The following is a 457-nucleotide window of genomic DNA, read 5'->3' as shown; positions in this document are numbered from 1 at the left end:
TGTGAATCCCTCTGATTGGTTCCAGTTCAAGCGCCTGCAGGGGAAGAGGAACCGCGGGAGAGAGGAAATCAACTTTGTGGAGATTAAAGGCGACGACCAGCTGAGCGGCAACCAGCAATGGCTGACCAAGTCCCTGACCGAGGAGAAGAACATGAAGTCCTTCAGCAAGGTGACGCGGAATGTGACAGCGGAGGGAGCGCGCGGCGCGTTCATAGTGTCACGTATGTACTCACGTATGTTCTGTGTTCGTTCTCTAGAAAAAAGGAGAGCAACCCACCGGGCAGCAGAGGAGGAAGCACCAGATCACCTACCTGATACACCAGGTGAGTTATGTACATCGGCCTGCGCAGGTACGTGGGGGCGTCACCCCAGATCATTGCCCAGCTGCCCTCCCCCCCAGTCCCGTAACTGAGTATGTACCCCTCTACCACCCAGCTGCCCTTCCTCCTGTCCCGTA

General features: G+C 56.7%; 1 protein-coding gene across 1 annotated transcript in view; it reads left to right on the top strand.

The window, feature by feature from the left end:
- The window catches only part of PRCC (papillary renal cell carcinoma (translocation-associated)), a 6,770-nt gene that overhangs the window by 5,092 nt on the left and 1,221 nt on the right, over positions 1-457 (top strand). Inside the window, exons 5-6 of the mRNA XM_018574925.1 lie at positions 26-169; positions 258-323. Coding sequence (XP_018430427.1) covers positions 26-169; positions 258-323 — 210 coding nt within the window. The remainder of the gene's footprint in view (positions 1-25; positions 170-257; positions 324-457) is intronic.

The sequence above is a fragment of the Nanorana parkeri genome, unplaced genomic scaffold (genome assembly GCF_000935625.1).
Source record: "Nanorana parkeri isolate BGI_ZX_2015 unplaced genomic scaffold, ASM93562v1 scaffold3376, whole genome shotgun sequence".
Classification (NCBI taxonomy): domain Eukaryota; kingdom Metazoa; phylum Chordata; class Amphibia; order Anura; family Dicroglossidae; genus Nanorana; species Nanorana parkeri.
This window is presented reverse-complemented; position numbering and strand designations above follow the sequence as displayed.